The sequence below is a fragment of the Phoenix dactylifera genome, chromosome 1 (assembly GCF_051530095.1).
Source record: "Phoenix dactylifera cultivar Ajwa chromosome 1, Ajwa_hap1_PhDact_Kaust_v1.1, whole genome shotgun sequence".
In the NCBI taxonomy this organism is placed as follows: domain Eukaryota; kingdom Viridiplantae; phylum Streptophyta; class Magnoliopsida; order Arecales; family Arecaceae; genus Phoenix; species Phoenix dactylifera.
Window position 1 is genome coordinate 32264967 of NC_143190.1, and position 17975 is coordinate 32282941.

Consider the following 17975-nt stretch of genomic DNA (forward strand, 5'->3'; position numbering starts at 1 on the left):
CCATGGCTGTACCACTAGCTACTGTCTGGTGTTATTGTACGTCACGTCGGCCTAAATAATGACAAGGCTGGCTCTCTTATATAAGGGAACAACCTAGGGGACCTGCAGTATGCAATATGCTACCCTTCTCACAGAGCACTTACTCTCCTAAAATCTCTCCCTTCCATACTATTGCCTCATTATTCGGACTTAGACATCGGAGGGTCCCCCACCAGAAATCCTCCGACAAGCGGACTTTTTGCAGGCCACCCAATGGAGGAGTCTAACACCCAAACCAGTCTGCTCAGCCCATCTCCAGCCGACCTCAGGGTCATTCAAGCTGCACTCCTACCCGGCCCGAATACGACGACAATAGATTGGTGCTAGAGGAAAGACCTGGCTCCGGCTACATCGACCTCAATCAAAGAGAGAGACGACTGGCATGAAGTCGTAGGGAACCCGTGGCGCGTGGCGTGCTTTGCAACGCCTCACTCTGATTTTCCGAAGGTTATTATGGAGCCCTGAACCTGCTCCATTGGAATAGGCGCCCGAACCTGCTCCATCGGAGCATCCCACTGCACTTGTAGACAAGGAGCAGTTTGACCTGCTCACTCAACATATACGGACGTTAACCATGGTAGTCCAGGGCCTGCAGCAGGCAGTAGCACAACCAAGACGGGCTAGACCGAAATCCGACCAGCTGGACTTCCACTCCCAGTCATTAGCGCACCACAAGCACCCGGTCAGCCATCGCCCCCAAGATTAGGATCTCGAGTGGTCACATCAGAGTCGACACTCTTAGCGGAGCGCGCCTGGCCAGAATGAGAGATGACGTGCTCTAAGTTCCCATTCTAGCGGGGATTTCGTCCAGAGCCTCTTGCCTGCTCACCTCGTAGAGCCCCCACTCCAGCAAGAAGCCGATCTCGATAGGAGGATGGAGGAAATGTGCCGGCAAATTCAAGCCTTTAAAGGATAGGCTTCAAGGGCTAGCAACAATCTTAACTTCTCCTTGGAGCACCCCTTTTTCTGACAGATCATAGAAGAGCTGATCCCACCTCGGTTCAAGATGTCATAGGTGGGACTGTACGATAGCACCTCTGATCCCTTTGACCACCTCGAGAGCTTCAAGGCTCTCATGATGATGCATGAAGCCACTAACGTCATACTTTGCAAGGCATCCCCTGCGACCCTCTGCAAAACGGCCTGATTCTGGTTCTTTAGGCTTCGGTCCGAATTCATCCACTCCTTTAGGCAGCTCGCCGGCCTCTTCACACCGCACTTCGTCTCTAGCCGAAGATGATACCACAGTTCAGATTCGCTACTCGACATCAAGCAGAGGGAGAGAGAATTTCTTAGAGAAAACATCAGCCGCTTCAACGCGGCGATATTAGAGGTCCATAGCCCGAACTAGTCAGTTGCGATGTCTGCGATGAAGAGTGGCCTCCAACTGTCGAGCTTCCTCTTCTCCCTAGAAAAGAGCTTTCCTGACGATTTTACTGAAATGTTGGCATGAGCCAACAAGTATGCCAACACCGAGGAAGCCATGGCTTCCCGCTGTGAGTCTGCAAGCAGAAGACCCCCTCAAAGGGCCAAATGGGATCACGAGGGGTGAAGGGAGCGAACTGTCTCGCCTCGATGCGAGAAAGGCCCACGACGACCTAGGAAACCTTCTCGAAAATTTAAGGGGTATACCCCTCTCACCGCCCCAAGGGCATAGATCCTCATAGAGATCGAGGGTCGAGGCTACCTACGCCCTCCATATCTGATGAGGGGCCCAGTGCCAAGAGGGGCTAGAAGAAGTATTGCCGCTTCCACCAGGACTGCGGCCATGATACCAAGGAGTGCGCTTAGCTCAAGGATGAAATTGAAGTTGAGGATGATAATGTTATTTTGATGATTAACATAACCATTGAGGCCATATCAAATTAGAAATGCAAATTAACTCGATACATCATTAATAAATGGCACACCCTCGATACATTCATGATACATTATGAATATACGGTCAAAACAACTCTCTAGAATTAATAACGAGATAAAATTTGTAATAGATAATGGTAAAAAGCTTTGAAATTCATTTTGACAAAGTTTCAAGTTAAGAATACCTAAAAGGGCAATTCTGTAATTTTTACTATTAAGAATACGAAACATTATTGTGCCATGCATTCTATTTTACTTGAAATTATTTCTCTGTGGATTCCTTATGCATGTCTAACTTTTAGATGCAGAGAATCATAGCTGGAGTCGACCCCAAGAGGTTTGGAGTCGACCCTGATACGTTTGGCATGAAATGGCACGAAGTGGGACACTTGGCACGGAGCTTGAACTTGAGTCAAAAATACTTGAGACAGAGTTGGAGTCGACCCCAGGAGGAGTGGAGTCGACCCCGAAACATTCAGAGAATCTTGACACTCAAATGGTACATTTTGAGTCATTGGCATAGGTTTTGGGTCGACCCCAAGAATATTGGAGCCGACCCTAGAAAAGTCAGAGCTGACCCCAAGCTTGCAATGCAGAAAATGTATTTCCTGAAAACACTGTAGTGGGATCGACCCGAGACACTGTAGCTGCAATGCAAGAAAAAAATGTACTCTCTGGATTTTATGTCAGGGCTGACCTCAGAAGTATTGGGGTCAACCCCAGCACTGTTGAGCCGACCCCAGAAGAGTAGGGGTTGACCCGAGCAGAATTGGGGTCGACCCGAGCACGACTGACAGCTCAATGACTAGTTATGCAGAATTATTTTTTAAGCTCCCAACGGCTATAAACGGCTAGTTTCTTCAATCCAACGGTCATGAAGGTTTATTTGGAGGTTGGAGAAGTATTTAAAAGGGAGTATTCATCAGAGGAAGCAACCTTTTGAAAATCATCAAGTCCATTCAAGAGAAAATCCTAGCAAGGCAAGCTTCATTCAATTGCTTCATTCAAAGAGCCAAAAGAAAGTGGTTGAGCAGATTCCAAGAGACATTAAGAGCTCCACCAATCCTTGAAGAGTGAAGCAATCTTGACAAAGAAGAGAAGAACCTTATTAAAGTGATAACTATATTCTAAACTCTTCTTTGTAGCTTATAATTATTTATTTGCTCATTTAGGAGCTTTAGATCCTTGTTCTTTATTCTTGTTGTAAGGTTTGTTGGTAAGCCCGTAAAATCAACATTGTAGGTTGTTGGTAAGCCCGTAAAACCAACGTAGGTTGTTGGTCAACCCGTAAAACCAACGTAGGTTGTTGGTGAGCCCGTAAAACCAACAGTTAGGTTTATTGGTGATCCCTGAAAACCAATTGTAAAGGTTTTAGATTGTGAGCCCGGAAAACAATCCTACTGTAATCCGAGGGGTTATAGTAAAATTTTCAAGGAAACGCTTGGGAAGTGGACGTAGGTGCCTTGGGGTGCACCGAACCACTATATATCGTTGTGTTTGTGTTGTGCTTGTTCTTATGCTTATTCTTGCATTATCTTTCATCTTTGCTCTAGTTTAATTCAATCAAATAATTTAAGAAAGCATCCACCGCACTTAACTAAGAAAACTTTTAAAGCACAAAAAATTTAGAAAAATCCAATTCACCCCCCCTTTTGGGTTGTCACCTTGGGCAACAGAAGCACTCATCCGGCGTGGATGTCTAGATCGGTATGTGCACAGCTAGTAGGACCAAGGGGCGCTCGTCCGTGCCTCTAATCCTCCGCCCCCAAAAAAATCAATAACTGCCCGATGGCCCGCGTTATTAGCACCATCGTTGGCAGTGCCTCAGGAACCAAACTCCCCAACCAAAGGACCACGGAGCAGCCACGAGTCTATGCGTGGATGGGTCATTAAGTCTGGGGAGCAGCAGGGGCGGTCTTATGCTTGCCACTCGTAGTGGAGCAATCACGAAGTGCGCCCTCCGGTATGAATTTCTCCACCTCAGGTAAAACTCGAGAATGCGGCCTGAGGCAGGAGGGCGCTCCTGGTGAGCGGACAAGCTTGGACCTGACCATGCCGGGCTGTGGGCCTCGGGAGTTGGAGCCTCGATGGCGACCTGGGCGGCAGCAACCAAGGATTCCCCCCTCGGTCGTTTCTTTTGAGGGGTCCCGATCTCCGCAGTGATCAAGGCAGCAGCAACCGAAGAGGATTCCCCCTTTATTTTTTTCATCTAAGGGGGCCCTGACCTCCACGACAACCTCCATGACGGCAGCCAAAGAAGACTCCCCCCTCTGCTTTCCTTTCTACGGAGCCTCATCTTTTTCGATCGCGGCCGACCTCATCTTAGCCTTCCTCCTCTCACAAATCTGCGAGGGATCAAACTTCATGGCAGTAAGAACTACAAAATCGAGGATGAAGTCATAAAAGAATACGACGAGGTGATCAAGGAAGAGCTCAAGAGGAGCTTACCTAGGGTGTCATCTGAGCTCAGACCGACGTTAATAAAGGTCTGCTTGGACATTAGCTCTTGCAAGGCAGGAGCCTTAGATCGGGATCCCAAAAGCTTGTCGAAGACCCTCTAATCGTCGCTTGATAACCTCGAGAGCTAATTCAAGTCGGTTCAGGGTGCCCTTCGTGTGTCTCGAACCTCCATAGCTGCTCGGAGGGGACAAAGAAAAGACCACCCTTTTCACCTGTGAAAGGGAGAAGGAGCATCTCGAATCAACTAACAATCTTTCCTAGGAGAAAAATACCACCAGCCACTGTCTTGGAGATGCTTCTGCAAAGTGAACCACCCCCGAAAGAAGGAAGTCGAGGCCTAGATGCCCTAGAGAAGACAAAGGGATAGAAGCCGATGACGACCCGCCAGGAGTTCGGCACCAGTTGGGTCGGGACTAAGCTATAGACCCTCATTAGCTGAATGAAGAAAGGATGGAAAGGCAGCCTTAGCCTGACCCTCAGAGTTTGCTTATACAAGCCGAGCAAAGGAGGATGTCAGGTAACTCAGTCACCGGGACCAACGAGCTTTAAGATGAACTTGGGAGAAATAAAATGTCAGGCTTGAACAAGGTCCATCTCCTCTTGTGTAAGGACGGGCATCTCCTGGTCCGAGCCCTGTTAGGCTCCGGACTCAACCAAAGGTAACGATTGCCGAGCGTGGGAAGGATGGCCGGACGACCGACTCTACTTTGGATGCTATGCTCACGATCGTCCATAGTAAGAGAGATGAAGAAGGGCGAAAAAACAAAAGAAGAAGAAGAAGACAAATAAGGATGAAGAGGCAAAGGAGAGGAAGGCATGAGGAGAGCCCAGCGGCTAAAGAGCAAGAACCCACCAGAAATAGAGAAGCATGAAGAACACCGGAGCTAGGAATGAAGGGCTCCGCCGGAGCACCACCTGGGGGCCTAGACGTTAGAGCACTCAGGCGAAGGGACGAATAGAGCAAAATGCAGAGCATGAAGGTCAGGAACGTCCTTATAAAGGAGCGTATATGACCCCAATTGAAGCGTCGGTCTGACCACCTGAGTAGATTGAGCCATGTGTCACCCAGAAGATGGCAGGGGCGATTCGCCAGATAGCCATATTAATGGCATCTCGGGGTCGCCCTGCAATGATGACATCTTGAGATGGGCCAGATTCGATGATGCTTCGAGGGGACCAATTGGCGTGCTTAACGCCCCCGATGAAAGTCTCACTCTCAATCGAGGTAACTGCTCAACTTTTATCACTCGAACGAGAGCACAGTTTGGGCTCGAAAGTGGGGGGCAAGTGATAGAAAAAATATTGAACACCTCGACCTCGGACCTGACCAACCTTACTGTTCTCGGACATAAACCAAGTTGAACAACTTCGGCTCCAACCGAAAAATCGCCAACCACGGAGAACAATCGGCACTTGTCGACAAGGGTTGATAGTCTGTGGTCGTGGCAGCCCCACGTCCTGCATCAGAGTTGCATTGCACTCTGTCCACACGGACTGACCCCTGTGCCATAGCCGTACCACCAGCTGCTGCTTGGCGTTATTGCATGTTACGTCAGTCTAGATAACGACAAGGCTAGCTCTCCTATATAAGGAGAACAACCCGGGGACCTGAGGTACTCAATACGCTATCCTTCTAATTGAGCCCTCACTTTGCTAAAATTTCTCCCTTCCATATTGGTTACCTCGTTGTTCTGACTTAGGCATCGGAGGATCTCCCACCGAAAATCTTCTGACAAGTAGACTTCTTGCAGGCCATCTAGCGGAGGAGTCCAACACCTAATGCCCCAACCAGCCCGCTCGTCTCCAGCCGACCTCAGGACCATTCGAGCTGCGCTCCTACCTCGATCCGGATACGACAACAACAATAGGCATAGAATCTCGCAAGTAAATATCAACTATTTTTTGGTTTTTCATTAACCTAGCTGTTGTGAGTGTGGTTCTCGAATTTAGTCCTACATCGCCGGATATCGCCCAAGCCCCTCTGCACGAGCTCCGCGATACCTTGGAAGGGATGCAGTCACTTTCTTTGTCTAGGACCGGTGGGGACTGTGCTGTTGTCGGGGCGAAACACCGCAACACTGGCTATATTAAGTCCAGGCACAAAAGTCTGACAGCTCGTGCCGAGCCACAAAGATAAGTGTTGTGCTACAGCATTCCGAGCGACCAGGCCCTACAACTTAGTTTGACTTTGAAAACCTCCAAGGCTTCTTAGTTCCGTATGGTTGGCTCACATGACCTCTTCTCATTCTTCATGCTCAACTCATTTATGCAGCATTTAACGCAACTGCATGAGCGTGGCTAGACCCTGGTCTGTGACATGCAAATCTAAAGTTCTAGGATGTCTTCTGCTTCATTTACTGAATACACCTTTGGACTCTGTCAAAGAACGCCGAGAAAGAAAACAAGATGCTCAACTGAATGTCTGTGCTTGCCAACTCATTAAAAAACCATGCAAAATCTGAACATTGACATTTCATTTGTTAAGGGGATTATAACATGCATCATGTCTGGATGTGATGATAATTGTTTGATAGAAAACCTGATCAAGCATTTTATTGGTTGGTGGGAGCAACGCACTATGTCAAGAGAATGCTTTCTGTCAGAATCAGTCGCCTGCATCCAGCATGCTGAGTTTCCATGAAATATCACTAAAAGTATGTGCTTCCGTTTTTGACCGTGCTAAGGTTTATAGATTTTTCTGATTGCCATTTCATTTCCTTTGCTTATGCAACATTGAAACAGGCATTATTTGACCAGATGTTTATTGTGTAATCCCTTGGAGCATCTGAATCGGCTTGGCCCAATCTCAGCAAGGCAACAACTCATTAGGCCAGAAACTGGAAAGAAGACAGCTAAAAAACAACAACAAACAAACACTCACTCAGAATATCATTCTTGACAAATTCTTTTCCAGATAAGAAAATTGGTGATATAACTGCAAGGAGAATGAAAATTAAATATTCATTTGTTGATTGACTTTGCAACATCTCTGAACCTTGAAACATAAATGTCAGACATAAGAGTAAATATCAAACGCCAATGGGCAATTCAGGAACAACCTAAGTTAGCAATTCCATCATCTATCTGATCTAATTGGTATTCAAAAGCATGTAAAGAAAAAGAAAAAAGATTGTGATGACAAGCTGTTTGATCAGATCCAACCCTTCTTAATTCCAGCCCACACAAAAGCAGCAACCACAGCACCCCCTAAATGAGCTGAACCTGAGATATGCCCCTCTCCCTGAGGTAAAAAGGGAAAAGAGAATAAAAGAAAATTGGTAAGTTCTATATTTTGTAATGACCTCATTTCTCTCTGCAAATTTCAAAAAAGCAAAACGACATCTTTGCAGGTGTATAAACAGTATCCAGAATTTGTTGCCACCAATCTTAGAGGTATCAAAAAGGAAAATGGTCAAGAACGAAACTTGTTGGGGCGTTCCACTCCGCTGAGTTCTGTTAACTAAAATATGAATATATTCAAACATCAAAGCCTTTTGTAATCTGCTGGTATGAATTAAATTAGAAACCGAAGGCAGGAAAGGCAGAAGGTTTAGGATTACAAACCCCAAAGAGAATAATATAAAGAGGCCTTCGGCCTCTATTAGATGCTCTAAACACCTTACTTTCCATACGAGACAAATACGACAAATGTCGATTTAAAATGGAAAAAACAAGAGGCAACTTTGAAGCTTAGGGCCCACTTTTTATTGCTGTTTTCTGTTTTTGTTTTCAAACCCGAGAAGAAAAATGAATTAGACTGAACAACATGCATCATGAAGCCCTTTTGTTTTTTTGCAACTGTTTGGAAAACTTTTAAAGCTTTGGTAGTAAAGATTTATTCCTTTAAAAAAAGAGTGAAAAATGAAAAAGAAGGAATAGTAGAACTTTTGTGTGAATACTGTCTTTGACATTAATCTCCATTACCCCATAAAGTATTTTACTATTGGGGGAATATGTGGTGTCATTCAGTACTTATGATTTGATCCTAAGCAAGGTTTGCCATCTCGATACAGGACCTCGTACCAGTGCCACACTAGCACAGTATCAGTACGGTATGGTACAGAATTTTTTAGCATACCAAATGTTGGTACGCCACTTGTACCGGGTACTGGTACCAAATTGGTATGGTACAGTACGCCCCATATCGCCTAATTCGGGCGGGTACAGCATACCAAACTTCCAAGTATGGTCTCCACCCAGGTGGCTAGGTATCCATTCTATAGTTAGATGTCCTAGGTATCCATTCTATAGTTAGATGTCCTGGTATATGACACTCCCACCACTACGAGGTTTAAGGAGGGACAAATATATGTAGCCTTACCTCCACATGTTAAGAGACCGTTTCCATATTTTGAACCTGTGATACCCAAATCACAATAGAGCAACCTTACTATTATGCCAAGGCCCACCCTCTACCCATTCTAAAGTTGATGAAACAAAAGCACGAAACAACAATAATGCCAAAGAGGCCCCTAGTTATCTTTATTGGATCACTAAGGTCAGAATTAACTAATTCTAATCTTCTATGAATTCTGATTCTTTAACAACTAAATGACCAGTAACAACCTGATGCTTATGAGATGGTTGCAGTAATAATAACTAGAAACAATATTAGCAGGAAATTTTGAATTCCATAACAGCCCCAACATCAATGTGGTTGGTGAGAACTGATTGGGCCTCATGCAGTACACAGGAGGCAAAATTTTCGCTCCAAATGCAGTCCTCCATGTACCACTTAAGAACTTTATCTATTCTCACCAATCTAGGAGAGCACTTAGTTGGGACACCGGTGTTGCTTGCCACAACCCGATTATGCCAAGTTACAGTATCCAAATTTTACAATTTGCATACCTTCTTAACCCTCCACAAATCAGTTCCGATCAGTATTGCCCCCTGTAATGAGACAGTTTGAAAAGTCTGTGGTAAGTAAATGGGCCTCAAAGCATTAGTTTATCTCACCTAAAGCATGTGAGCTTACCATTAAAATTGCAGGTACAGGTATAATGAGATTTACGTAGATAATATTCTTTGGAAAGAGAAACACATCAAGAAGAATGATGGCATTTACAGCAGCGCTTGCACCCTGCATTACATGATCCGCAAAGGTTTCATTTAGTTGTTCAGAATAAAAATCAGATGCAAACTGTTCTATCCATGATTAGGAAGCAAGATATTGTGTGGAAGCAAATATAAATATCACTCATATTTTTTGGGTTCATTTCTGTACATCAATTGCAGATGAAGACAGAAGAATAGATATGTTAATGGATGTGTGAACTCTTGTTTCTATTTTTTTGCATACAAAAAATCATGCTGGACTGTTCATACTGTATGAGTGCTGCCAAGCATACAAATCATATGTATCTTTAATAAGATAACTGGCTCTAAGATACACGTACCAGTCCAGGAATTCTTGAAGAATCCCATCCTCGGTAGCCCTGAAATTTTCAGAAAGATCCAAATCTAACTAATCATTCTACATCAAGAAGAATCATTACTAAAGACTTTATCCAAAAATAGGGTAATCAAATGCTCAACAACGTTTACTGCTCTAGCAGTATTATTTGCTACCTCTGTAGATGGAACAATTAAGGCCTTGTGTACTAAGAAAAATATCGATCCACCTAATGCCCCTGCTAAGTACAACTTCAGCAGAAATTCAGGTCCAAATAGTTTTCCTATCTGCTCATCGCAAAACACAAAAACAAGTTGAGTATATGCATGAGTTTATTGGGTGACAGATGATTAAAAAAAATCAATCTGAAACATATATATCCATGCCAAGAAAATATTCCGAGCTACAATAAAGAAAGGGTAGTGTCAAGACTGTATTTGTCTTAACTGTTGAAACTTTAGAAAGCCATGTATTAAGCAGAAGAATAGCCTTCGCTTATTATTTTAATATACATTAGAAGTTGACATTGTCTGCCAATTATATGTCAACACCATCATAAGATGCTTTACATTACATAGAAAAAGCTTGAGGTCTTAGTCACACTCAGATTACTTGTACCAAAAAAGCAATTTGACATATAGAAGGATATCTAGCTTGTACTTTAACAATTTTATTACATTTTCAATTAAAAAGCCTGTAAGACCTCACTTAGAAGGTATATCATAAACGTAATGGAAATTTCTGCTACCTCCTCAGCTTATAATTAAGAATTCAGGTTCATTATGCAGATAAGAAGAGATAAAGGCCTTGACATGTACTATAATAACTAATTAATAATGACCAAGAGAATAAGTTACACTAAGAAATTCGCCACCTAAAATGAAAATATTGGATATAACAAAGAAAGAAAACAGACAATTATACACACAAACAGAGAGAAGACAGATAGAGAGAGAGAGTAGCATACTAGTTCTTACATGTCATAACTCCAAATTGTAAATTGATGACAGAAATGATGAGAGATGGGGCATTTTCCTGTGCACGTATAACATGGAATATGGACCAATTCCATAAAGCCTCCTATATAAAGGGCATATGTATGTACACCCATATTATGGATCTGTTTATGGGGGATACCAGATTTAACAAGAGAAACCATATTTTCACATCTCGGTTACATTGTTCTGTTTGTTTACTACTTTTTCTTAATATCCTGCAATAGCAATTTTCTGACAATTTGCGTAGAAGTAAGGCCTTTGATTATCTCATACTAGGAGTCACCCTTTCTAAGATTTTATCATTTCTAGATACAATAGATAATTAGAATTTCCCACCAGAGAGATTAAAAAAATACCTACTAATGGCTTCCTAAACCCTATATGCAATTCATTGATCTGGTAACCCACCATGAAGAATCGTACTGTTGCCAGATATTGATCCTTCACTGTGATCTTGGCAAATAAAAATATTGACAATGTCATTTCCAATCCAAGCTTCCCATCTTCACCTAACCTAGCATGCTAGCCAAGGATTTAAATACTGCCAGTTATGTATAGTACCACTGGGACCATACAGTTCGGATGGAAACATGGGACCAGTATGGGTGCAGAATGCCGCACTTGACCAATGTATGCTAACTGTACTTGTCCTTACCAAGAGTTGGTACATATTGAGAATCAATATGTACTGAGATTCGATACATCCTTGTTCCTTTTTATTCTTGTTGATACTCACTGTGTTGGTCCCTACCATTCCCATACAAAACTACATGGCTTGATACTGTATTTTAAACCTAGATCCAAGCACTTAATTTCATCACAAGCAAAGTGTGCATTGCGATAAGCCACAATCTTCTTCTATTTAATGCTGAATGAAGCCCCTCAAACTGAAATACCACTTTCCTAGTCAAACACTTCATAAGATTCACCAAAAGACACATAGCAACATCTCATATTCTCACAATTCAAATAATTAAGATGCCTCATTTGTCCAGTTCTAACATTAGCATATAAGAATAAACCCCCATTGCCCTTATACTCATGCCAAAAACCAAGCAACCAGGCCTTGTCCCATCAAGATACAAGATGGACAGAAACATATTTCAGAGCGTAATACAGAGAAGGCAACAAGAAGATAAAAAAGGGAAGAATAGTTGGATTATTGCTGGGAATAAAAAAATTATTTGCATAATCCACCATCAAAAGAAAAAAATAAGATTTATCCAAAATATGAACTGAATCCATTTTATTTGTCAGTTTACAACGATTCCTGGTTTGGCCACATTAAATTATCTACTACAAGAGTATGACCTCAAATATGTGTGTGTACCAAACATAGTTTGATATTAATTTTAATACCATTACAGAAAGGATGTTCTGATAAAATCTGAATGAGGTCATTCTTAATCACTAAACTTGGTCAAAGAATTTGTACATGATAAAAAACACATCAAACTCTAAATGATGATCTACATGATCTATTTAATCTCTCTAGCATAAAGAGCCTCCCAAATACACTCTAAAATATTCACTAGATTGGAACTAAATCTTAGACTATGATGATAACAAGATTTGTTTTCAGGCATCAAACACTGCTGTTCTTCTGAAGCTACACCCCAGAACCCTCTAGGAACCTCAGCATCGATGCGTTTAATTTCTCCCAAATTACAAGAACATATGCAGGTTCAAAATTAAATAGTAAGAAATACAAGAAAATTGCTATCTATATTGAAACGCTTGAAGATACATACCCATCTGTCATGTTGCACTAAACCAAGATCATCTGCAAAATTGATCCCCTTTTATCGCTTTGTGTTAATTCGCTTGTGTTTTTCTTTCATATGGAAATGCTTATCTATCTCAAAAATCCTAGAAGTATACTTGTCATGACTTTAAACTATGTTTTACCTTTTATCACCGCAAACCTTTCAGTCAAAATTTTGAAAAAATTACAGCTCCAGAGTTGACTTGATGACGAATTAATTTTGCATTAATTGTAAAGATTATGTGCCAACAGAAATTAAGTATTTAAAGAAGGTTTGGTAGGGTTTTAAACAAAGTATAATTATGGAACTACACATTTAAAGATGATTTTCTCTCCAAAGTAATTTATCTTTCAATTCTTCACTTTGCACTGGCCAGATATTTAAAAACAAGATAACATTTGTATCCCACAAATTTCTAGTTCTTAAAAGTTTTATGTCTCACATTAGGATGCCTCATATGTTTTTCGGATAAAAAAAGCTTCATCCCCACTCTATAAATTAGGTACAACCAGAACTTAGAATTAAACAAGACACATAACACAAGACCTTAACTTATACCGAACTGTCGCTCTGAGAGCAAAGGGGCCCTATATCCATATGTACCAGCAGCAAAGTTGCAATAAATTCGTTCTCATGATTGTATACCATATAACTTTTTCATCTCATGTGCGGTAAAAAGAATTTCACAATCAACCATGTAACAAGATAGCTGATGAATAAGCTAATTGGTGAAACAAACCTTCACAATTAACAATTAACTATTGATCCACAACTAGCCAGTAACTTAACAATTAAATAATAAAATAAAACCAATTTAATCAATAAGTTTCTACTCATCAATTAGCCTTATCAATTAAGCCCTAAAAAAGAAATTAGAAGACTGAGTTTGCAAAGCAACTAATACACTAGGAAGATAGTATGGCTAAATAGCCAGTGTTCTGCTTCACTCCTGCTCCTTACTCCCTTCACAATACACCAAGATCTTCTACCAAGATTGACACCTTAAGATGATGCCAAGTACCAAGGTAACCTAAGATCATAAATCCTTTATTGCCATGATTGACTTAGTCCAACAACAGTTCCTACCATCAAATATTGTAGTCGTTTAGTAATAACACATCAAGTATACTTAATTTAAATATTAAATAAGTATGCTTAATTGTTCATAATATCTTATAAAAGCAGCTACAAAAAACTCTTGCTCATTAATTTTTAACCCCACTCCAGACCCCAAGCCACTAATGTACTTGCTTTAGGCTAGATAATAGTCTAACTGCTAATGAATAGAGAAGGTAGAAATTGACGGCTTTGTATGCTGTCCATACAAGAGTGCGCTCTAAGGAATTAATCTAAAGCCTAAGGAGATTTTGCACTTAGCTACCAATACTGCAAAGATCCCATTATTTCACACTTATGTTTAGTTTTGTCAATATATTTTGCGCCTTGACTATTTGTGACTAAAAAGATAAAGGGCCCTTTTAACCTAAGCTCTAAGAGCACTGAAAACATATAATAATGAAGAAAATATATGAATTAGGAAGATTGTTGACCTTAGTAGCAAAAGAACTGCTAAGAATAAATGCCCACTTCTGAATCTTCTTCTTGTTCACATCATGCCTTCATGATAGATACCAAAACCTTCTATCTACCCTTAATAATCTCAATCTAGTCTTGCATGTACTCCAAGATGCTTTTCTGCCCTCAAAATCAAGCATTATTTTTTTTATCATGATTAACTTACTGTTTTGTAATAATCAGTTAAGTCGTAATTTGAAACATCAAATTAAGAGTTCTAGTGTATCCATTTTATGTGTTATTTATTTATATTTAAAATAAATACATTTTCAATCATGTAAATGTCCTAGGCCTTGGAATTTTGAAGGCATTATGCATCTGTCCTTGCACCCAAATTCATTCGCATTCTTGCTTCTGGCTGGATAATGCTTAAAAACTCATGCATCAATGGCACAGAAGGGGAGAAAATAAGTCTTTATCAATTCTTAATATAATCTGCACCCAAGTAAATTTCAGCCATCTATCTACATGCTGTGCTAGTTCACAGAGAGAGGGACAGCAAGGGCAATGAGTGACTCTTGGGATAAGAAATATCATGCAAGTCCTCTCTTTCTTTATCTCTAGCAGCAGCAGCACTCAGATACAGCTTAATAATGTTTATAAGAAACAAGAGAAACCCAAACATAGAAAACAGAGAGATCTTACATTCGTGCCGAAGAAGTACAGACCAATCATGTTTGTCACAAGATGGTCAAGATCCGAATGACTAAATGCACTAGTGAGCAATGTGTGCAAACGCCCGCTTTTAAAATTGTCTAGCGAAATCTGTCAGTTAAAAATCAAGAAGTTAGCAACTAAAATATTCATGTACCTTTTATGTTTGTAAAGCATGATATTTATTAATGCACCATAAAAGCAAATGTTTAGCTGGTATTTTGCAAAAATGAATCAGAGTATAGAAGAAAGCATAAAAAAACAATAGCAATTGTAACTAATGTTTCTAGTGAAGTGTCGACCATAAAATTATTCATCATAAATTTTGGGTCAGCAATTCGCCATAAGAAGAAAACAGCAACATTAGCTCCAATCAAGCTTAGAAGGACTCCATCTGGTGTTGGCATCCAGTATCTCCTGCAAACAGGAGCAAGCAGAACCAACTAGCTTCGTAAGAAATACTTTAACAACTAAAAAAAGGCACACACATAAATTGATCTAGTGAGGATAAACACAATATACGGATTATATTAATAACTCCAACCCATAAAACAATTTTAAAAAAATCATGAAGAAGATTGTAATTCAGATTATCCATCATCTCCTACTAAAAGTTGGAAGCATTAAGAGTGCTGCTAGGCATTTATATCTCTTTTTTCCCTTCGTTCCTCTCACTTGTTTCTCTGAACAAAAAAACCCACAAGGTATAACCCCGGAAGCTTCAACTCTTACAATTCTACTCCAAACCAAAAAGAAGAAACCTTAAGATGCCTTTCATGATACCTTGATCTCCAAACACCAAAATAACCCAAAACAAAGAAGAAGAATAAACCCAACTTTCTTCCCCTTTTTGCATCAAGAAACACCAAAACAAATTAATCAAAACCCTAACCAGAAATTTCGTGACGAAGAGAGGAGCCGCCCAGCATCGAACCCGCGCCTCCTCTGCAGCGAGACCTTCAACAACTGCGTCCCGCGATCAAAAATTATTTCGAGACCGCCCTTCGCCATCGCCGACTTCGCGAGGGCTTGAGACGCGAGGAAGGCAAACGAACCGGAAGGGAGGCGGTCGCCTGAGCGCCATGATTGGAGGGAGTCGGAGAGGAGACGAGAGAAGGGGTGGTGGTGGGGCTCGGGAAGAGGAGAAGAGGAGAAGAAGGGAGAGCGAGGAGCCGAATCGGGAAATCCTCTCTCCAGTGGGAGGGAAATGGGTTTATTGGGGTTGGGGCTCTTCCTCCTGAGGAGGAGTTTGAGAGGGAGAAGCCTTCGCATCTCCTCCCCACCTTTCTAATTTTCTCCCAACTCTCTCTTTCTCTGTGACTTGGTTGCTCTTTGTACTGCTCGGTGAGCTTCCTGGAGCTGTGCAGGAATTTGATTCCTGACTTGGGTTATAAGTTTGTGGCTTCTCATAATTTCTTTTATTGTCCAAATCATAGCTAATGTTGCATGGGTGCCAAGACATGACCATCCAATTGCCATTGATGAGGTCATAATGCAAGAATTCCACAGTGGCAATCATCACCTTCATCATGGATTGTCAAAGTTAACAACCTATCTATCCCTTACTAATGCATTGTGACATGCATGCAATTTTTGATCTCTAGAACACAAATTTTTAGCTTTTCTTTGCACAAGTGAATGCTAGTTAGCCATGCATCCAAGAATTTACAAAGTAACAATACAATATTATGTTTCTGTTTCATCTATTTGTATCGAAAGTACATCTAAAAACAAATAGACCTTGGTTTAGCCTTACCTATCGAATTATTTGAAGTATCATTTACTCTATATAGTTTTGTAAAATATTTTAAATTAATTAAAATTTTAAAATATGTCAGTTACATTGTAAGAACTATGTTCTCAAATGATATTTCCTCAGTTATTATTTCATTAACATGAATTCTCAATTAACCCTAATAACAAAGTGATTTCTTCATTCAGAACAACCGGATGCTCGAGTTACAAAGATGGTGCTATCAGGCTCACCAATGATACCACCACCACCTTCAACTTCCAAAGCACTAGCAGTATGGTTAGCTTTCAATGGACCTGACTCTGCTTGTGAATGTAGCATTTAAGCCAATGGCTAGAGGAGGAAGAAAGACGAGGGATGGCTGGTAGAACAAGATCTGGATAAATAATCCAGAGTTCAAAAAATGAAATGGTAAGTCTTTTTTATTTTTCTTTTGAAGTAAAGAGGGAAGGATTGGTAAGTCAAAGTTACAGCCAGATATATTGAATTCTAAGCTACAGAAATTTTACCTTGGCTATGTAAATGGTTGAGTCTCTTCAATACCATGAATTGTTTGTTGTTTTATTCCCATGAAAAATTGTGTCAAACATATTGCTCTAAATATATATTGATTTTATATATCTCCATTAGGATATGGACATCTAATTGAGGGCAATATTTTGTAGCTCGGAAAATAGGGTGGACAAAATTAACATGAAGGTTTCATGAATTTGTTTTAGTTCTTGTTGGTGTTGCCCAGTTAATAACGCTTGTTCTTCTAGCCAAATATGGGAACTAGATGGCTGCAACTGGAAAGCTGGATCATGCCAAGGTTGCTTTGAAATGAGTCACTGATTAGCTTCATCCAACAGTAAACCTGTTGGGGAAAATACAAGTTCCCTCAAGTACGTGGGCACGTCGCTAGCACGTGATCGGAAGCGCCCTAATCCGAACGATTGACCTCGGGCGACCGACCTGGTCGCCCGAGCTCAGACATCCGACCTCGGACGACCGGCCTAGCGCCCGACCTCGGACCACCTGACGCCCTACCAGGCGCCCAACCCTGGACCCTAAACCTCGAAACGCCCGACCTAGAAAGCGCCCGATCTCAGAAGGCATCCGATCCCTAGAAGTCAGACCTCACCAACTGCCCGCTACTGTCACATCCTCCTACGACCCAGTTCGGAACCACGCCTTGAGCGGCTTACGCAACAATTAATGCGCATGGTCTCTGCAGACCTCTAGCTTACTCAACAATTAATGCGCATAGTCTCTGCAGACCTCCGGCTTACTCAACAATTAATGCGCATGGCTTCCGTTGTCTGCGGATCTCCAATCCTCCACGGTAAGTTAGCTCGGCCGCGTTTAGTCAGCCGCGACAACTCCCTAGCCCCGGCCTCATCCTCTACGGCAAGGTATTAATTCACATGATCGTGTGCTAATTCATGCGACGTGCCCAGCCATACGGCAGCCAGGTCCCATCGCATCACAGGTAA

The 17975-nt window shown here is 41.5% G+C and overlaps 1 protein-coding gene across 2 annotated transcripts; it reads right to left on the reverse strand.

The window, feature by feature from the left end:
• Positions 1-6798: 6798 nt before the first annotated feature.
• LOC103718227 (RHOMBOID-like protein 12, mitochondrial) lies at positions 6799-16142 on the reverse strand. Of its 2 annotated transcripts, none has more exons than XM_088721710.2 (8): positions 15640-16054; positions 15050-15164; positions 14739-14858; positions 9931-10041; positions 9759-9797; positions 9338-9442; positions 9211-9252; positions 6799-7211 (listed from the first exon to the last, which is right to left on the reverse strand). In XM_088721710.2, the coding sequence occupies exons 1-8, from the start codon at positions 16017-16019 to the stop codon at positions 7185-7187; spliced, it is 939 nt and encodes a 312-aa protein (XP_088577836.2). In that variant the 5' UTR covers positions 16020-16054; the 3' UTR covers positions 6799-7184. The 2 variants fall into 2 exon arrangements, with proteins under 2 accessions (XP_088577836.2, XP_008805162.4); XM_008806940.6 differs by lacking the exon at positions 6799-7211 and adding an exon at positions 7307-7600 and having other exon boundaries at positions 15640-16142.
• Between the last annotated feature and the right edge of the window lie 1833 nt (positions 16143-17975).

Excerpts from the sequence above, each read along its gene's own strand:
- LOC103718227 (XM_008806940.6), bottom strand. The coding sequence starts at position 16,019 with ATGCGAAGGCTTCTCCCTCTCAAACTCCTCCTCAGGAGGAAGAGCCCC. Across the intron at positions 15,165-15,639 it reads TCTTCGTCACGAAATTTCTG|GAGATACTGGATGCCAACAC; the intron begins GTTAGGGTTTTG and ends TCCTGTTTGCAG. Across the intron at positions 7,601-9,210 it reads ATTTGTGGAGGGTTAAGAAG|GGAGAGGGGCATATCTCAGG; the intron begins GTATGCAAATTG and ends TTTTTACCTCAG.